Below are 19,478 nucleotides of genomic sequence, written 5' to 3' on the forward strand. Positions count from 1 at the left end.
GCTTTCTGAAAATGTGCCCCAAGGTATATAGTGTTATAGAATGATCTTACTTGCTTACTGATATAAGTGAAATGGAAGGTCTATCCATTTGCCAAAACTGATAGGTGAGTTTGCCTACCACAGTGCATCTGACCAGTAAATATAACAGGATTACCACCCCATGCAATATCATTTTATATTAATTTATATTACCAGGGACATGTTTGTATGATGTATGCACAAAATGTGTATTAATACAACCTTATTCCCTTATTTCCAAGCAATCACACCAAGCAAGCAAACATCTCCACCTCACAAAAGTACCACGGGGTTTTAAATCCAGCTCATCAGACATGGATAGCCTTCAATGCTTTGCTTCACAGTGAACTCTGGAGCTGAAAAGTACAGAGAGAAAAGGCGCGCCCCCTTGGATGAGAGAGTAATAATCCTGATAGGCACTGAGATAGGATCTTGGCATTTCCTCCAGTTCCGTCCCCACAGGTGCTCTCTGCATCCTAATGCGCAATCACGCGAGGCCGAAGCTACAGCTCCGCACCGCCTTCATGCTGAGAAGCCAGAACCAGCCTCGTTCACCGTCTCGCACTTGTGTAATGAAAGGGGTGCCCGCCGTTTGCAGCGGAATACATTGGGGCAATTGGATAAAAACCAGCTTTGCCAGCTGTTTGCAAAAGATGACATGATCAGTTCAGCGAATGCTGATGCATTCTGCAGAGACCCACCTTTGTGTGAAGTTTGGCAATCTGCTTCTCATCAACGTTTGGCTGTTTGTACACCCGGCTCTTGTAGCGAAACTGCAGGATGACACAGGAAAGATCTGTGACTGTAAGTCACTTGTTAATCACTGCCAGTTACAGTGAAGTGATGTTTGCTTTTAGTCAGGGTAGATACACAACCTATTATACAAGCGAGGAAATTTTGTCTTAAACTCAAGATACAAGGCAGAGGACATCCATAAACTGTTTACTGACAATTGTTGCAATGCAAAAATAGATGTGGAGATACAATCAATAATTCAACATGAAAAAAATATAGGAATGCAAACTCAAATACAGGACATCGCATATTGCTTTCAATAGTATTAGATCACTAGTTGCCTGTAAATCAGGTTACAGCTGAGAGCCTTACAGATCCAAATCTCTGTGAAACTGGGAATTCGGGGAGTGGCTGTACCTCTAATGAGGGGACCCCTTTGCTGATGGGCTGGGGATACTCCCTGAGGAGCCGTTCCTCATCCAGGAATTTGCCGTCCCTCCCATTGCCCGCAGGCTGAAACAGGCCATAGTTCAGGACATCCTTCAGGCTCTGGCTCAGCGTGCACAGGATCCGTTGCTTGGCAACCCACACGGTGGCATCGGGGTTAAACCTCATGCATTTCTGCTCAAAACACACAGAAGGTTAAGTCTCACTTTTTGGCAAGGGGAAGTGGCCAGATGAATTGCTCAAACAATAGCATAAACACACTTGCCATTGTCTCCATATAACAAGGCTTTGCATATTACACAGGTGGGGCAGGCACATTCATACATTGTGCACATACACAGATATAATTTGTCATTAGCTCCCAAATGTGTTTTTCTTACAGAAAAATAACAACATTGTTCTTCCATTCTAATGCCATTGACCAAGTGCCTTTCTGCAGGAAAGTAGATTACTGATGGGAGACACACAAAAGTATTGTTATTCACACCTATTAAAAGTGGATTATGCTAATTGTCGGACCTATTATGTTTCTGTATTGCTGAACATCTCATGATAGTGGATGTAGTACTCGGATAAAGCATATGAAAACATGACACATTCTGAGATTGGCTGCCACTAAATGGCCTTCTCTGCTCTCCGTGTAAAAGCATACTGCTGTATAGCAGGTGTTTGCTGTTCTCATTTACACTTTGCCAGTTATTTATGCATGAAAGATTATCAGTGGGTTTTTAAGATGTGCATTAGGCATTCTGTGTAATAAGACTAATTGCTTCGAGTCTATAAATGCATTTGTAAGTCTCCTAGTCAGCAGCATGAAGCGCGAAGATTATTCCTTGTTTATGTTTCCACTGGAGAGGCGATGTCTGGCTGCACTGAATACATTTCCATAGAAATGTGTATACTTCTATTACAGTTAGAGAGGGGCACTGCAGAGCAAGGCTGTATACAGTAATCCGAGAGCTCTCGACACTGATACTCGATTCTGCATGGTGTTTTCCCCCCCGAGTGAAAAGACTAGCCTGGCAGGCTGCTGTCACCGCAAGGACATCTGCACGGGTAGCGCTCTCTCAAGAAAGCTTGCGGCGCGCCCAGCTGCGGATCCCGCTGCCACAACTTCGCCAAGTCAAACAGCGGTAAACAAACCCAAATAACAGTCTTGTTGCACGCCCGCTTCAAAACAAAATATCACTGCATGTTGTGTGGAAATGAATGGCTCGAATTCTGTGTCGTCCATGTACTACAACGACAATGTTTTTTTTATTTCCCCAACAATGAAAACCTCACATGCATTATTCATATAGCTCTTGAGGGAAACCCGGTCCTGAATATGCTATAGAAAAGTTTTTAATTATTGAGTATTCCATTTCCTACTGCAATCACGTGATCACCGGAGTGAATGCCTAGTGATGTCCATTAAAATGGACATGTTATCACATTCTCTAATATCTTTTTGGACTACAATATGTTCACATTGGACGGGCTCTGTTCAGTTTATTTGAGAGTATGTATTAATTTGTTGCTGATCACATTCGAAAGAATGAAAACGTACCACAGTTTGTTTGTGTTCACATTCAGATCTATCTGTCCCCTTGCCACAGATGAGCAATAACAATTCTAAGGACAGTGGCACACACCACATAACGTAGCATAATACAGTGTGTGCATAGTTAAAATATGTGAAGGAAATATTTTCAGTGTGTCAGGACAGATGATGGCATATCTGTTAATGCTACATTATGTGTCATGCAGTGCAATCCAACAAAAGAAACCAACTGCATAGCTGCTATGCTACCTAATCTGTGACAAACCCTAGGAATAAAAAATGCACAAATTCCCAACTTCCTACCATGTGTGACTTCCATGGGAGAATCAAGTACTCTTTGTGCTTAGACAGACCTCCACCCTTTCTACCACAAAACACCTTTTCTAGTGCCAAACACATTTTTAAGTACTCTCAACCTTTTCAAGTTCCCTCTACTTTTTCTAGTACCGCACACCTTTCAAGTTATCTCCACCTTTTCAAGTGCCAAGCACCTTTTCAAGTGTTCTACACCTTTTCTAGTGCCCAACACCTTTTCAAATGTTCTCTACCTTTTCAAGTATACTCAGCCTTTTAAAATGCCCTCAGCCTTTTCAGGTTCTCGCCACCTTTTCAATGACCCCTTGCCTTTTGCTGTGGCTCCCATTTAATACTATATATCAACATTTACTCTTCACTGAGAGCTGAGATCAGCTGAAACTAAGCACTGTTCACAACCAGATTGTGTTTTACAACACACTGACAGACTCCAGAAAAGGAATAGTCTGTTAGACTCATCTGACCTGTCTGAATGACAGAGGCTGATTTAAAGACATTCAACCAATGAAGTGTCAAAGATATCAGGCACCAACTGTTTCATCTTTTCAGTCTGATTGTAGATTTCAGTCTGCGGGTGCTGTGATGGAGTTTTGACCTCTTCAACATTCCTTGATAGGGAGACTGTACAGTTCAGCACATGCTTGGAGAAGGAGTGACAGCTTGTGCCCTCATAGAGAGGTCCACGCCAGGAGGGCAGATTGCTGTACAAACGGGGTGGCTGCAGGGTGTTGGGACACTATGACATTTTGGGGCTGGTTACAGCCGGTAGCAACCCTCCCTGATGGTGCCCAGCATCCCCACACCTTCTGTGAGGACCCCTCCCTGGTACCGGCTAACTGAGCACCACTCCACAGGACCACCTTCCAACAGCTCCTGGTACGGGATCAGAAAGGTGAATCTCCTAATGACTACATTTACATGCACGCAGTAGTCCCGACAATGGCCCTCACCTTAGCTGAAATCATATTTCAAATAAGCTGTTCTTATTTACCTTGAAACACTGCTAATATTGCTGTACACATGGTAATCAGACTATCCTGAAAAAACCCAGAAATTGATAGGTGTGAACTTTCCCACTAATTTTTTTTTCAACAGAAAAGCGTGGAAGGTGCTTGCTTTTGCAGTATCTCATGTTGTTTTCTTAGCACTTTTGCATAATAGCTCATTGCTTAATGTCTCCTCGTTACTCCAAAAAATCTTGTTATTTTGGTGTTTATTTTGTTAGCCATGGCAGCTAGCTAGCAAGTTACAACCCAATATGCTTTGCAAAATATCAAAAGGATGTAGGAGGAATGCTCAGGAAGAATATTCTGAGTAGGATGTTATCATGATTCTGTTTAATAGAGGGATATCCCACATGTCCTATTAAGGTTTCTCAGAACTGGAAGACCCGTTTATTCTGGTTGTGGTTGTCGGAATAAGGTTCACGCGACTCATGTCATAGCTGGAATACCTGAATATTTGGGTTAACATCAGAAGATGAATGTGCATGTAAACATAGCCAATGACAGAAGGACATTACAACAGGAGGGCCCCATTAAACAGGTCTCACAGAGTGCCTGCAGGTTCAGCCAGCTATTTGACTCATACAACCTTATTGTGACCCAGACAAAAGGATGGAAGGAGGGGGTAGGGTGCATATGAGGGTATTCCATTTGAAAAGACTATTCCTCTCTCTCTACTTGATAACTGAACTAATGCTTGAAAATTCATATTCCATATTAACCCTGCAGCAGTGACTTAGTCCAGCAGTAGGACAATAATCAGCCCTGCTGCTGCTGCTGTTGATATGGGATTAACTCCCTCACCACATTTGCTGTCCTAGTTAGTAAATGAGACAGACATGGATTTAAAAATTTTTTTCCAAGGTTTAGGTTTCAATAGGGTACATTTCACAAAAGCAACATGGAGCTTCCGCTAATGGTTCAATGCTCACGTTTATCTTCTCTCTTTCTAAGAAATTCCCACAGTACATCTACCGGTACAGTAGGTTTGTCAAATACCCAACTCCAAGCACTAACCCATAGTAATGGTCACGCCTCTCTTACATTCATAAAGCAGCCATTGTTAAGGATGATTCTGACTGAAACCGCAAGAGAAAATCCCTCATGAAAGTGTCCTTATAAAAGAAGCCTTACATGATGAGAGACACAAAGAACAATCATATTTTAATGGCTACTGTTTGGTACCCTTTCTCAGCTCATGGAGTCTTTCAGCCAATCAGTCTGGTTTCTCATGAAGCACATGTTAACATGGGTCATACCCCTCCCTTCTGAAAAAGACAGCAGACAACCTTGGCCAAGCATGCAGTGTTTCTTGCTTCACCTGCAAATAACCTAACCTACTGAAAGGAAAGACAAAGGTATAAAAGAATGAAGATAAACTTCCCCCAAGGTCAGCCTCAAAGCCTCCATCAGCCCAGTCTCACTGTTTCCAGTGAACTCTGCACACACCATTTACAGAACTTCTCCAGATCTCCTGTGACCTCTGCGCCCACCATTAACACAATCATTATCATAACACATATCAATCTACCATCAACTTTACAGCCATTAACACAATCTCACAAAGTCTCCCGTCCTTGTGACGCCACAAAGTCAATCTCATTATGAATCTCCCATTGGCCACATCCATTAACACGATCGCAGAAAGTCCACTCTCCCAGTCACACCACAAAGTCAACCTCACACCCACCATTAACAAATCACAAGTCAGGTCACACATTAAAACAAGGTCACTCGATCTCCTTGAAAACAAACAAAAAATATCACAAATGTAAACATAAGAACAAGTTGTGGTCACTAATCTGTTCCTTTCCTGAATGACCCTTTGATGGTGAAATTCAAAGGATTTATCCGAGAACATCTGCAAAAACTTTCCCCTGTAATACTTAGCACCACATATCTGTGTCAATATGTTCTGGAGAGGCAAAGAAAAAGAAGACTTTGGTGCATGGGTCATCCATCACCACCACCCTGCCTCCCCCCCTCCCCATCCTATACCTCAAACACACAGGACATTAATTCAAGCTCATTAAACCCCCTGACCCAGTGTGGGCAGACCAGAGCGTTGGTGGGGGTCGTAAAGGGGGGGGGGGGGGGGGGGTTGTCGTACGAGTGGGAGCAGGAGCTGCACTTCCCACTCACCGTCTGCTGCAGGTCAGGGATGACCACGCGGATGACCAGCGAATTGCTCTGGATGTCCTCCATTCTGCTACGCGGCCGCTCCGCCGTGGCCTTTATGGTTTCGTAGATGGTCTCCTCCTTGGAGCTGTCAGACTCAGATTCCACGGAGTAGTCGGAAAAGCTCTGGGCCATCTCATCCTCGCTGGACGTCGGGCTCCGGGGCATATTCAGCAGGCCGGCCGAATTCAGCTGTAGAGGACATGGAACACGGGGACTGTCAAAAGATCCCAGCTGCCAAAAGCAGGTCTACAAAAATAAAGACAATTCAGCTAGCTAAGAGGACATCAACTGTTGTCTTAATGCCGTGACATTTGTACACTGCTGTTGCATTACACCGTGACATATCTGATGATCTCTGGGAGACATACCTTTTTACTGTAGATAGCAGCACACATCTGAGGTCATTTTTCTCTGTCAAAACCTCATATAAAGATCTGAAAGGTCTGAAATTTCTCATTTAAGTTTGGATGTGAACTTAAATTGGAGATTGACCATACTTAATATGGTGTCAATAGGTGATTGTGCTTTTCCAAACAAACAGCCTCTGTATGTGATTACCTTCTTCTAGAAAAGACCACTGTTTATAAGAGTCAAAAACGAACATTTATCTTTAGCACTACAGTGCTTATAGGATGTAGTGTCTGAAATCTTTAATTCTCAAACCTCCCAGCTGTAAAATTGTGTGTGGATTGTGTTGTTTGTTTCCAGCATTACAAAGGAAGTTCCATCCCTCTAATCTACAGTTATCTAATCTGATCTAAACAAGGCAAACAACTTCTCTTCATTTCTGTTTGCAAACACCATCATTCTAGACCTTAGGACAGAAAGGAGTAAAGCTTCCTTTTTTAAAACAAAATGTACCTGGAAAATCTGTTATTTCCTTTGCACTGTAGTCAGAATCATAGCAATAAACAATGGCACCTATTTGCTTTCTGCTCTAATACAGTGGCATTGTACAGGGACAATAGCTCAGCCAGTTGGTGTGCTCATAAGACAAGCAGTGTTTCACATCAAAACATTAGGAGACTTGAGTATGCAGTCCAACATACAGTATAAACTGAATGAATTCCACTTTAAAACTGCAGAGTGCCAAAACTCACAGCATTTTCATGGCCTTCTCTGCTGCATTTTCTTCTACCTACACACTATACATGAAACCTAAATTGGCCCCGGCACTCAGGAGCGATTTGACAGAGAGGGCCTGGTGCTCATGTTCATGCACCTTCCTGTGGAACACTGCGTGCAGCTCTTTGAAGATGGAAAGCTTTGGAAAATCGCTGGCCACACCTAAGGCTGATGTGAAAAGGAATCCCCATGTGTCTCCAATGCCCCTGCTTTGATGGCTATTACATAATAAGGCCTTTTAGAAGCGACAGGGAGCCCGTGGGAGAAGGGCAGTGCGCACTCTCTTCATTAGTGGACTTAAAGCTGTAGAGATGCAAGGGCTGTAATGTGCTTCATTTAGGGGTGTTTCATGGCAATAGCAGAGGGAGCCTCTCTCCATATGTTCCCTCCTCAAAGGAGGAAGGTGGAGAGCTCCCCTCCAGCTCGCGTGTGGTACCGCTGCTCCGGAGCGGAGACGTGGGGCACCTCCAGTGTGACACCACTGGAGCTGAGAGCAGGAAATAAATAGCAAGCGTTTCCTGAGGGAGCCCTGGCTCCGGTGAAGATAATAGATGAGCATTCTGCTCATTATGCAAGCTGGGTGGAGATAAAACAAAACCACCCCTCCCCCACACAGAGCATGCAGCTCTGATGTGGGAGGTGGGCTGACAGCTTGGCTTGCTGGGAAATATGACCCAGTAGTGCTGTTTGTGGAAATGCCTGTCTCCTGCTCATTTTTTATCAATCTTGCTGCCCCAGGGATAGATTTCAGCCACATATCTATATCACGACTAGATGGATGTATTTATTCCTTCCCACTCCAGGGGCCTGGATTAACCCCTCAGGGAAATATGTAACCTCATGCTAACCCTCTCCTCAAAACCACTTTGTTCCATGTAATTTGCCAGTGACAATTAATAGAGGGCTGTCTGCAATCTGAAGCCTGCATCGCTAGTAGAAGCAAATCAAAACCAAATTTCTCTTTCATCACAACTCACAAGATGCCAGGAGATGCTGCTGAATCCAGCTTCAGTTAAGAATGTGAACTTATGAAGTGAGACACTGCATGATTCCAGAACCAGCGGAGCGCTGCACATGTCACTTCAGATGATACTGAAAAATGCACAAATTCCATAATGCCCGGTTGTTGACATGGTAACCATGGAATGTTTCAATGCTGTAGAAATGGAGAGAAAATTTGGCAACTCTAACTCTAACACACAATGGTCTACATGTGAGGTGAACAGTGACAAGCTTGTACAATTTTAAATAAGAAAATAACACATTCAAGTGTTAGATGGCTATATAACTAATAATTGTAATGATTAGAAAATATGACCTAATCTGCTAACTGCCACTCATTGTTGGCACAACAGTTAATGATAGCCTATATTTGAATCCTTTAATTCCTGACAACAGATAGACAATAGATACATGTAGTGATTCATAACATAATTAGCATACACATGCATCAAAGATAAAGTGCTAAAGCAGCTCTATTGTATAAAATTAATACACATTAGATTAAAATTACCACCACATTAGCATACTTGGCAGTAGCCCAAACCCATTGAAGACGTTGATATTAGACTCCTGCCTGGAGCCAGAGAAATGACTGACTGGCATGAGAAAATGGATTTTGCCCTGCTCTTGCAACATGATTATATTTAATCGATTGGGATTCTGGGTACTTGCCAAGCTACCTGGAATACTGTGGTCATTTCAGAGTTTTAATAACTCTGACTACAACCCATGAATTCAGTCATTCTGTCACCCCGCGTTTCTTTATTTTTATTTGCTTGTATAGACCATTCGATTATTTAAAGGACTGGTGTTCCCTCACTGTCTATGAATGATTCAATTGGATTCATCCTTACAAAGTTGCCCCATGTGTTCTGACACACAGCGTCAAAGAACATGACTGAAAGCTGCTGTTCTCGTCATTTAGGTCCTAAATGGGGATATTCAGTGATGAAATGGCAACCTTGATATCACAGAGGGTTGTAAACCATGTCCTGCAAGAATAAGAACCAGCAAGGATGAAATAACAAGGAAAGGTTATCTTACCACGAACTGAGGCTGTACAAATACATGAATACATTTCCACAAGCCTCATGCAAATAGTAATGTTGATTCTGCATGGTGTGAGTAAGAGGCTGTATATGTGAATGTGTATGAGGTGTGCTCATTATGTGTGTTTGCTTTGCTGGAACACAGGCAGTACAAAGAGAACTGGCTGTGATTGACACATTATAAGTACACTCCATGTTGCTCTAATGATGTGCAAATAATTCCACAGGAGACTTCCTGAATAACATATTCTTAGAAAGAGGGCTCTCCAGGCTACAAGAGGTTGTATGAGGCTTTTTTTCCATTAAAAAACTTTCATTAACAGCAAACTGTCAATTGAGTTGAAAGAGTCACATGCCCCACTTCTTAATTTTCAGTGTAAACTGTGGTGACGCTATTGCATCAGGTTGCTATAAGTAATGAGTAGAAGAGACCTTTGAATTGATGTAGTGCTTTTGTGTTTACAGTTACAATCACACTGCCCTACAAGGGTGCAGCAAATAACCCCCTGGTGATACAGAATACTGAACATAATAGATGGTAAGGTGGACAGTGCTTCCACAGTTAAGAACTGTGTCCATCTGGACAATTTCACTGCTGCTTTAAAGATCATGCCAGGTAAAGCATTCAGCCGTTCAGCTAAATCAGCAGAATGCATTGCAGGTGTGATGCAGGTGAGATGCAGGGACAGTGATGACAGAATTACTCCTGGTCATTACCTGACCACAGCCGGCGAATGGGAAAAGACCGCGTGCGCTTTCACACCGAAACCCGCATCTGGATTACAGTCATTAGCCCACTGACAGCCTGCCATTTTCTGACCCCTGCAATCATAACTGGAGGAGAGGGTGGAGAGTTGCCATGACATCCTCCAGGTGAACCAGGGTGTGATAATGCACCCCACTGCAGCATGGGAAACACTCATCTCCACTCAATGGAACACAGAATGTTCTCCCCAGGCCAGGACTGAGGCATTACCAGCAGCTGGCCCACCTCTGCCTCTTTGTTTTTCCTTTTAATTATTTAATTCATTCAACAACAGGAGTGCTGAAAGCAGTTTGCCACTGGTTGGTTCCCAGCAGACGGCCTCCGGGTCGGAGGCAATCTCTGAACAGCACGCGCTTCAGTGTGAAAGCTCTGCTTTCACTGTCAATCGATCTGAGCTTGATTGGCATGGATGAGTGGAGTCAACGCAGCAAAGACTTGCTTGCTGGTGAGTGAAACAGGATCAATTTGACCAGAAAAATGGTAAAGTTTATCTTACACTTCATGTGGTTGAGTTTTCAAAGGAAATTAATCAAAGGAATTACGTTTTATTGTACATGATGTTTTTATTGCATAGTTGCCAATCAAAGCTGCAAGCAAAACAAACTACCAGATCCCCAATGAGCATAAAGTTCATTTTTATTCACTGTCCCCTGGAGTCAGTGACAGCCAGCACACCCAAATTTGGGAGAAAAATGTATCTATTAAGAAATATATTTTAGCGGATATATTGTTAGCTTTATTAATTTATTCAATTTGCATTATTATATTTTAATTCTATTTGCAATTTATTCTTTGAATGAACAACATATTTCTCAATGTATTAATAATATAATTAATTCCTGTTGAGATTCTTTTATGCTGGGTGTATGTTATTCAAAAATTTAAATAATGTCCAGCCGAGAGTGTAGAGTCCACTCTGCCAAAAGACCCCTGTCTCCTGCATGGGAAACTAAAAGTGTGACCTCCAGGGAGTGAAGTCACTTCAACAAACTCATTAACTGTGAAGGACCCCCATTAAATTTCACTTGAAAAGGTCACACCTTACGGTTGGAAATTACAACATGAGGGGAAATATTATGATGGGATTTAAAATACGGTTTTACTAAATATCTGAATACTAGAGCACATGCCGCAACATTTCTTATGAAGCATGAAACAGAGTAAGAGAAAAGGTTAAAATACTAAATATGCAGCTTCTGTCCAATCCACCCTGACTATGCAACAAACACCCTGGACACGCATGTCAACCCTTTCTCATTTGCACTATTCCTAGGGAGACAACTTTCAAAGGGACTTCATTATTTAGCCCATAGTCCAAAAGTCCATAAAAGCAGACATCTAAGGGTACTAATAAGAAGATAATGCCACAGTACAATGGGGAAGGGAAGCAGTTTGCCTGACAGACTCATATGTGATTTGAATCTCACAGGTGCTTGAAAATGACATGATGGTCTCAGACCGAAAACTGTGAAAATTGACACTCTAGTTATCTTCCTCAAGACAGGCACTGTAAACACAAGGCTCACGTTTCCACCAAGTCTTTGCTCATGTCACTCCATATGGTCAGCCAATTACTGCATGTTGATCTCCCAACAGAACTACCCTGAGCACCACGCAGACCATCAGTGTAAACACAGAAAGCCTGATTGGGCAGTCTATGAATCAGGGGGAAGTAGCAGTGGGGCAGAATTAAAACCTGACCTGTAACATACACCAAATGAAAGGTTAGCTATTTGATCTCTACATGGACTGTCCATTAACTTCCCCTAGCTAGTAAGTCATTCATCTATCACCCTTGAAGTCAACTGGTGCAATGCCCATACATTTTGTAGGAATAATGTAAATTTTGATAATGTGATTTTGAGTTCTAGTTTCTCATCACACACACTGTTAGTTTGCAGTAAAATATTGACTGTGCTACAGTGTCAATAATCATATGTAATTACACAGTTTTATGACAGTTTTATGTGTCCAACTTGTCATGTTGTAAAACTGCTATAATTTAAATGCATACATTGTCAGGCTTTCAGATTCTCAAAGAAGCTAGTCAAAATTGCAGTTTTGTACTGGTTAAGCATGAAGAATGTATGGCCTCAAGTAAGAGTCTGATATCGAGAATTTGTTGTATTACCATTCATAGAAAAAGCTATAATTCTTGAAACATGCTGACAAATCACACCTCTGACTTAACTAGTAGACAATTCACTAAACCTAAATATTTACTAAATGCTAAAATATGTTCGATTTGTATGTTCTACTAATTCTATATTCACTAAAAATGCAAATGATGAAATAATCATCTCACTGCAGAAAGAAGACAATGTAGGACCTCTGCTCTTAATAAGCACATTAGCCTGTCTGAGCTGCTAACTGGAGAGAAAGGAAAAGTGCACCTTCACTAATTGGTGCATAATGTCAGTCTGGTCTGAGAGACGCAGAGAGGAACTCGGTGAGTCAGAAACATCACCAGGGAGAGGGGAGGAAGGAATAATTTGGGGTACGGAGGCAAGAGACAGACATCAGTGGGAATTTCATCAGCTGGATTTGCACACCTGTGCATTTTTAATAAAGCCATGCAGTGCCATGCACAAGTGCAACGTGGCAAAGACTGAGAGCACTTCAACGGCATGCAGCAAAACGGGAGAAGTGACAGAGAATGTTACTGAGCATAGTAAAATCAGGTTAGAAGTGAAAGGATCAGGATAGCACTGATACTGCTCTGTCTACTACAAGGTCAAACTAACTGTCCATGTCACTATTACAGATCACAGCAATATACCACTAATGCTGAAACAAAAATGCAGTTATCTGGGATGTGGTATACCTTCGTCAGACTTTTTAACTGGGAGGCCACAGATTATAACAGAAAATAATTGGCATGGAGTCACAGCTGAATGATAGAACACTTTGCCTCTTGAAATATTGATCCCTTAAAGGGAATAAGGCTGCTCATTAATAACACTGCTTGTCAGCTTCCCAGGGCCCTGTCATTCCACTGAAAGGTCTTCTCATGGCTACAGGAAATTTGTTTGTCTCTGCTCTGTCAGGTAATGTGGAAGTGAATTATTAAGTCAGATCTGTGATCTCTGACCTCTCAAGCTTGTTGTAAGGTCAAAAGACATTGAGGTCAAAATTCACCTTTTTATATCTAGATTTCCCAGCAAAGCTTGAATGGGAGGAGACGAACAGCATCCAAGGAATTGAGAGTAACTCCTTAACCAAATAAATAATTACTGAACCTGAAAATAACACCTCAACCACCAGTTCTAAGCTATTGAACACATAATGGAAAAAAGCTACCTTCAAATCAACTGTAGTCAGACGCTTTCTAAGCTAGCAGATAGGGACAGGATTCTTCAATGTCAGGGCAGTATTTAGTTGGCATAACAGGACAACATTAGGCAAATTCCCAAAGTAAGACTGTGAAACTCCCAATTGTAGTTAACTTTCCTCCTTTACTTTAAACTGAGATCATGACGGGGGCCCCACTATCCTCTATGATATGTAGCTTTGCGGGGTATTTGTAAGGAACCTGAATTACCATTCACAGCAATTGCAGTACATTTTCCCTGGAGTGGAACCATTTTACAGGGAGCATCGTCATACCCTGTCACCCTGGCAATCCTCAAGCAGAGTAAGAATAACAGACATTACTGATATTGCTTGCTAATTAATATTCATATCACAATCGATACACAAGAGAGCAGCAGGGGTTTGTTATGGAGGAAGCAAGGCATTTTAATGGGTTTCATTAAAATAAATTGTCAGTACTTAAAAATGAATGTGGGTCTGATCACAAAAATGTTCTGGTTTAGTTAAACCAAATCCCAACATGAGCCTGACTGATATACCAGACACTTTTTTTTTGGCAAACTTCAAAGTAATAGCTGAGAAAAAAGGGTTTTCAAATGATATTATTTTTTCCTGTTGCTCTTCACAGATGCTAATTAATGATAGTCATCAAAAAGCATCATATAAACATGCAATTAGACCTTGAACTGAAACTTTGACCCATGGGCATGTACCATATTACAAATATGGGCCAATTACAGCTTTCATGAGTCAGAGTGTAGTTGGTTCCTCTTCCAATGCGAACACTCAGTTTGACATTTGTAATCACAGCCAGTCTTGAGTCCCGGTCTTGACCAGAACAAAGTACTTCAGAGGCTGCATCACTCAGACTGAATGAGTCAAAATGATCACCCACTGGAAAAATTACAATCCATGTAAGTACTGGTCACACTGAAGCTTATACTCTGAACTGTATTTATGAAATTCTTCTACACAGATTTTTGCATTTAAACTATGAGATAACATGAGCTAATGTGGACAAAAACAGAAACAGCATCTTTCTGAAATATCATTCTCAAAACAGAAATTATTTATTTGGAGGTTAATTGAAGGTGATTTAATCTGACCCATGTTCTTCATGTCTGCCCGCACCTAATTTATCGGAGTGTCCTGGACATTCTGTGTCCTGTCATTGACAGTAGCATGGTATGCTGTGAGAGTGAGTGCGTGAGTTTCCTCTTCTTCCTGTTATAGAGACCAGGCATTCTCACTCTCTCTGATGGGCCCTAGAGGGAGAGATCAGCTCACAGGGACTTACTCCAAACAACTAAGAATCCTTTATCAAACTAACACATAGGATTATGCTGCTTTCAACAGGATGACTGGAATACATAAATTGCACAAATACTCCCAGTCACCCAAAGCACACATAGAATATTTATATCCAATTATTTTATTGATTTTGATCTCAACTTGTTATCCGCTATTTAAGTGCAACTGTCAATGCAATCTGAATTCACCCACAACTTCCCACTATTACAGTCCTGCACTGCCCTTAACAATTATTATGCAGCTGATTCAGATCTGTAGATGCTAATAGATTTGAGTTAAGTAATGCCAATGAAAGCACTGTAGTGAAGTAAAATTTAATGATCCAGCTCATTCATAATTCTCATCTTATTCAAATAACATAAAAAAATGCTGAAAAGTACAAAGTGTGGTTGATTTGTTCCAGCAGTCAGTGGTATAACAGCTAGGGAAGACACTCTAGTTGACACAAAACGTCCCCCCCTAAGGTCAGCGGTACCTTGTACCAACTGTGCAATCAGACAAAGTTCTCTCCCCTGCAGCTCCTGATCTTACTCTCATCAACTGCAGAGTGCCTCAATCAACATGAGGAGCTTCCTGTCAGATGCTCATCAACAAGGGGAAACTTCAGAAGAAAGTCAAATCCAAACTCAAATATAGAGTGTGATCAGTACATACAGTATCTAACCAAGTTTACTGCGCATAGTTTGGACTGCCTTGATACCTACCAGTTCCAAAAAGCCATTTAATGGTACTGCATATTTAATGGGTGATTAGAAAAGGACAAATGAGATGTATTCTGTATCGTGCTGTCATTCAGATCATGCAGGATGGCCTGGCTTATTAATTCACTTAGCCGTAGGGTATGACAAACTGTCCATTTGCATTAAACTATGTGTCTTTATTTCTAAAAACTTGATTCTGCAAAATTAGCCAAATGATGAAGAGGAGCATAGCACACACAAAAGGCAATTTATTTAGCCAAGATCATCCATCAGCCATATTTACAGAACCCCAAATCATAAACCGTTCGCATGGTAAAGTGATACTCTGATCCTGCTGTTTCTGTCTTTACATCACTTCTCTTTTTTGATGAGCAGAACTACTTCTGCCTCATTTAATACAATCTAACTAGGGCTCCACTTCAATCTATCAGCGTTGTGACAAGGCTGCAGACGTAAAAGGTGTTCGATAAAAAGTGCCCTGGCAGCATTTCGCCTCGCTGCGCTGGGGCCCGCCGAATGGCGTCATCATTTATCACGGCTGTCAGCTGTGCTTTCTGCAAATCTCTCAGAGCGGCACAGATTCAAGATAGGAGACTATAACTGAAGGTAACTGACGCCGGCCAGAAGTTACCCCGTTTCGTCCCTGATGGGGTGCATTCTTAACAAACTACACAAAGTACATGACAGTGTACTTGAACATTACACCAGCCTTTCGGCAGAGATAATATACACTTTTTCTTCAGAGCATTCTACCAATAATGTCCCTTCTAAATAGAGAGTCATGCCAAACCCACGACATGGTGATCTGGGATGTGAGACGGTCCAAAAAAGACGTGGAAAAGACTACATTAATAAGCAGTGCTAGCACAGTGCAAACTTTATATGCAGCTGGATCTGCATGCCAGGTGGACAGCTGAATAGCAGTCTGTCCATGGAACCAATCTGACCCAACCCATTCACTCTTCAATGTGAGACCAATGAGCTCTTGGCACTGGTGTTAAGGGGAAGTTATACAATGATTGAGACTCAAAGCCTGAGTGATGAGATGATGGTTGGAGCCCCATCCCTGCTTGTGTGGGGGTGTTGTACTGCGAATGCGCCCTCACTTCACCAGATGCTGGCGGCTCATTGATTGACTGCTTGATTTGTTTGCAGGAGCTCAAGGACATAATTGCCATATCTGTGATGAGGCTCCAAACGGCGCATTTCGTATCCGCACCCGGCCTCTTCACTGCATGCTGCCTAAGGAAACATTAGCCTGGTAGGAGGGGCGGGAAGCAGAGGCAGATCGTTTAAATGGGCCTAGTCTGTCAGTGGACACTCTTGTGCTCATATCACACTCACTTCATCTCAGCCATTCATGGGACTGAAAGAGCAAAGCAATGGTGGCTTCCTCTTGGGTTTTGAGAGGTTCCTGTAATCAAACAACATTCATTTATGGTGATGGAAGGGATAAGTGCCACAGTTTAAAGATGTTATTGGTTTTTGTGGTTTAATATTTACAGTACTCCAAACAAGCCTTGTGGTAGACCTATATACATATCAAAAAAGGCAATTTGTTCTTATATAAAGGCATACACACATGCATCAACAGAGAATTCTGGGGCTTCAAGCACTGGAAACAATGGAAGTATTCATAGATGCATTCTCATGGGGTAGGTTGGTAACCATTTCCTTTTCTTCCCCATGAACCACCATTATTACATTAAAGACATTAAATTCAACCCATAAATGCTTTACAATGTTTACTGAGCCTACGTGTGAAAACACATTACAGAGCACTGAAGAAATGCAGGGCAGATGAATGCTGAGACTATAATGAAAATAAATGAATGATTCAGCTCAAAAAACAGTGAGTCAGAAATTAATCGCTTTCTAATTCATTGACGGGAAATGAATTCTTAAAGTCTGTTTGAAATAGGACACTATCACGAGTGCAATGCCTGCATGACATACTAATACAGCGATGCCATATACGTCAGATACATACTGCATGGCTGGTTATAAGATGTACACTGCATAGAAAATGATCATACAAACTCTTTCTGAAATTGTTTAAATGCCTCCTACTCAAATACAATATTTCAAAGTAGGGATGTCCCAATCAAGTTTTTTTGCCCCCGATCCCAATCCGATACTTGCATTTTCCTAGATAATATTGTTGCCATTAAAGTTATTAAAATCAATCCAATGTATATGCTTGACAACTGAATAGCTCTGCAATGCATTAAAAAATTGCCTGCAGCCAAGCTGTTCCTTAATGTTTTTTTTAAACAAAATAAAGTAAACTAAATATATTTTTATATGGCTCTCATCACAGTTCCACTTAGTGCAGCATTGGTTTTCATTTGTTTTTTAACAAAAATAACCAAATAAACAAACTAAAAGATGTAGAGTAGATACAACTGTGTTGACCTGTTCGTTGTATTGTTAGAAACACTGGTCAGCCAATTTTACAGTGTTGCCAGTGCACAGGTAAATTTTGTCTTTTTGTTCCATATGTTTACACAGATTTAAAAAGGAAAAAGAGAAAACATCTGAAAACATGAATTTTCTTCTGCTTTATTGGTATCTTTCAGATGTTTGTATTTCGGTTTTAAATATGTATATTAATGAAATTGACATTAACAGTTGGTAAAGCTGTAGTTATTCGGAAACAATATTCCATATTTTGCTGACCTGTGATGTTTTTTATTTGCTGACCTACCTTGTGGACAAAAAATAAATTTGTCATTGTTTGACACACAGTCTCATGTTAGTTTTCATATATAATTTGATGTGTGTGTGTGTGTGTGTGTGTGTGTGTGTGTGTGTGTGTGTCTATCGATTGACCTGTCTGTCTATCAGATAATATATAATACAGTATGGTTGGAAAATATACTTGTTTCATACAACACAGAATTATATTGAATTAACTTTGCTTGCACTAATTTATCAGACTTTTCTAGCAAGTGCTACAACTAACCCTCTGTCTGTTACAATTAATTGCTTGAAAAAGTCCTTTACATGAAAAATTCAAATATTAAAATTTTAAGGCAGTGACATGTGCCTGCTTAGATCCAAAACATCAAAGCCCTCATTATTACTAGCATTTAATGCATGGGTCTACAGGCAGTAGAGCTACAACTGCAAGCAAGTCAATATGATGTAGTGAGAACAATCCATTGAATTTCTTTGAAATGACCTCGTAAAACAATCAAACTGCATTGTTGCTATATTACTACTTGACTTTAATGCTTGGACTTTCAGTGAGACAGTCATTTCTAGCTGAGTAAAGCCGAGCTGCATTAGAGGCAATTACGCAGTACCACTTTGTTGAGTAACAGGTAGGCACACCAGTCACTTTCTGCCCTAAACTATCGCCCTGCAGCGAGTTACGTGCACCACAGCGAGTTTTTGCACATTCATTATTGCACCATTCAGTAAGTGCCTGGACCATTCACATAGGATTTTTAATGAACAGTAAAAACTTTCCTCACCTCATGCCACTGCAAATATTTACACCACATCAATCGAAATTAATGAATGAGTGCAGAAGAGACTCCTTGTGTTGACATCTTTGCTGCAATGGCTCAAAGGGCGAGGCTGTCACCTGCCACCATTCCACAACAGCCAACAAACAGGAACATGATGTCACTTCCTACGGACAGTGCACCAAATAGAGAGATGCACTCATTTGCACCATCGCAGAGTGCAGGGTGCCTGATTGGGAGCTCCACTGAGCTGACTGGAGGAAATGAAGAATGAGGTCATTAATATCAAGGTGTTAATCTTTGCATGAAATCAGGCCAACATCCATCACCTTGAGTTGTGGACACAATCTTGCCCAAATTAATTCATGAATAATGTGCACTTTAATAATGGTGCTGGCAACTGGGCTTCATGAATGTCCCATTGGTGCTGTGGCATTACCATTTTCTGCACTGGTGCATATGTTTCACCACACTACGTGCTGCACTATGTTTGTAA

At 41.3% G+C, this 19,478-nt stretch overlaps 1 protein-coding gene across 10 annotated transcripts in view; it reads right to left on the reverse strand.

Annotated features, from left to right (window-relative positions):
- LOC118787665 (SH3 and multiple ankyrin repeat domains protein 2-like) overlaps positions 1 to 19,478 on the reverse strand; it is a 165,907-nt gene that overhangs the window by 125,271 nt on the left and 21,158 nt on the right. For all 10 annotated transcript variants that reach the window (XM_036543226.1, XM_036543224.1, XM_036543223.1 and 7 more), the window contains 3 exons: positions 6,205 to 6,432; positions 1,171 to 1,374; positions 720 to 791 (listed from right to left, as the gene is read on the reverse strand). In XM_036543226.1, the coding sequence (XP_036399119.1) occupies positions 720 to 791; positions 1,171 to 1,374; positions 6,205 to 6,408 (480 nt within the window). In that variant the 5' untranslated portion in view covers positions 6,409 to 6,432. The remainder of the gene's footprint in view (positions 1 to 719; positions 792 to 1,170; positions 1,375 to 6,204; positions 6,433 to 19,478) is intronic.

Source organism: Megalops cyprinoides, chromosome 13, assembly GCF_013368585.1.
Source record: "Megalops cyprinoides isolate fMegCyp1 chromosome 13, fMegCyp1.pri, whole genome shotgun sequence".
Classification (NCBI taxonomy): Eukaryota; Metazoa; Chordata; class Actinopteri; order Elopiformes; family Megalopidae; genus Megalops; species Megalops cyprinoides.